The 877-nt window shown below is 30.8% G+C and overlaps 1 protein-coding gene across 1 annotated transcript; it reads right to left on the bottom strand.

Moving 5' to 3' along the window:
• Nucleotides 1–241: 241 nt before the first annotated feature.
• On the bottom strand, nucleotides 242–628 carry LOC129987573 (histone H2B type 1-A-like). The gene has a single exon (XM_056095538.1). It carries the CDS (start codon nucleotides 626–628, stop codon nucleotides 242–244), a length of 387 nt encoding a protein of 128 aa, XP_055951513.1.
• Nucleotides 629–877: the final 249 nt, after the last annotated feature.

Here is an 877-nt window from a genome sequence, read left to right as displayed (position 1 = left end):
CACATTTGGCTTAAAATCCTCCAAAACAATTTTGTTTGTCAGTAGGGAACCAATAAAAATTCCTGCACCGATAAAACTAGATTATACCTTACACTATATTACCAAACAGGGAAAGACAGCAAAAATAGATTTAAAAATTTGAATATTTATTTGAAGTGTAATTTCCAATAAAATATATTAGTATATTCTTAATTCAATCATATACTATTTCAACTATAAAAAATTAGCTTTTGCTTGGTATCTAACTCTTGAAGGCTAATGCAATCTTTCTTCCATAATTCACCGCATTGTCCTTTCGTTTACCTGGTATGCAAAGTTTTGTTGCAGCTTCTACATCGTTGATGGACAAGGTTTTTTTCTTCGTGAGTCTAGTCAATAGCTTCAACTCGGAGAAGTACTTCTGAAAAACGCTCGTTATTAAATTATCCAGATCTTCTAAAGCTTTGGATGAAAGTTCCATGTCTGGAGCTTTTAGTTTTTTCATTCGTAAAATATAAGGCTTGAAACTCAATTCTTCGTTCCGCTGTTTTCTTTTACGATATTTTTGAACTGCTTTGAAGTTATTAAATGATGTGCTTGTGGAAGGCTTATCTTCTATTTTAAAGTAGGTTTTCTCCCAGGAAACCATCCTTTGATAAGGAATGAGAAAGGTTTGTTTTTCAAAACTAGAACTTCACTACCGGTTGTATCAAATCAAAATTAATAGAACTGATATTTGTTATTTGAAAGTTGAGTATTATACTCCTATTCACGCACGCGAATTTCTTTTTAACCATTGCCATGTTTTTTGAAGATGCTAAGAAATTTGGAAATCGATAAAAAGGAAAACAAGCCTCTCTTTTATAATAATCAACCATAATTTTTTTTTAAATTATTA

This window comes from Argiope bruennichi, chromosome 10, assembly GCF_947563725.1.
Source record: "Argiope bruennichi chromosome 10, qqArgBrue1.1, whole genome shotgun sequence".
Classification (NCBI taxonomy): Eukaryota; Metazoa; Arthropoda; class Arachnida; order Araneae; family Araneidae; genus Argiope; species Argiope bruennichi.
This window is presented reverse-complemented; position numbering and strand designations above follow the sequence as displayed.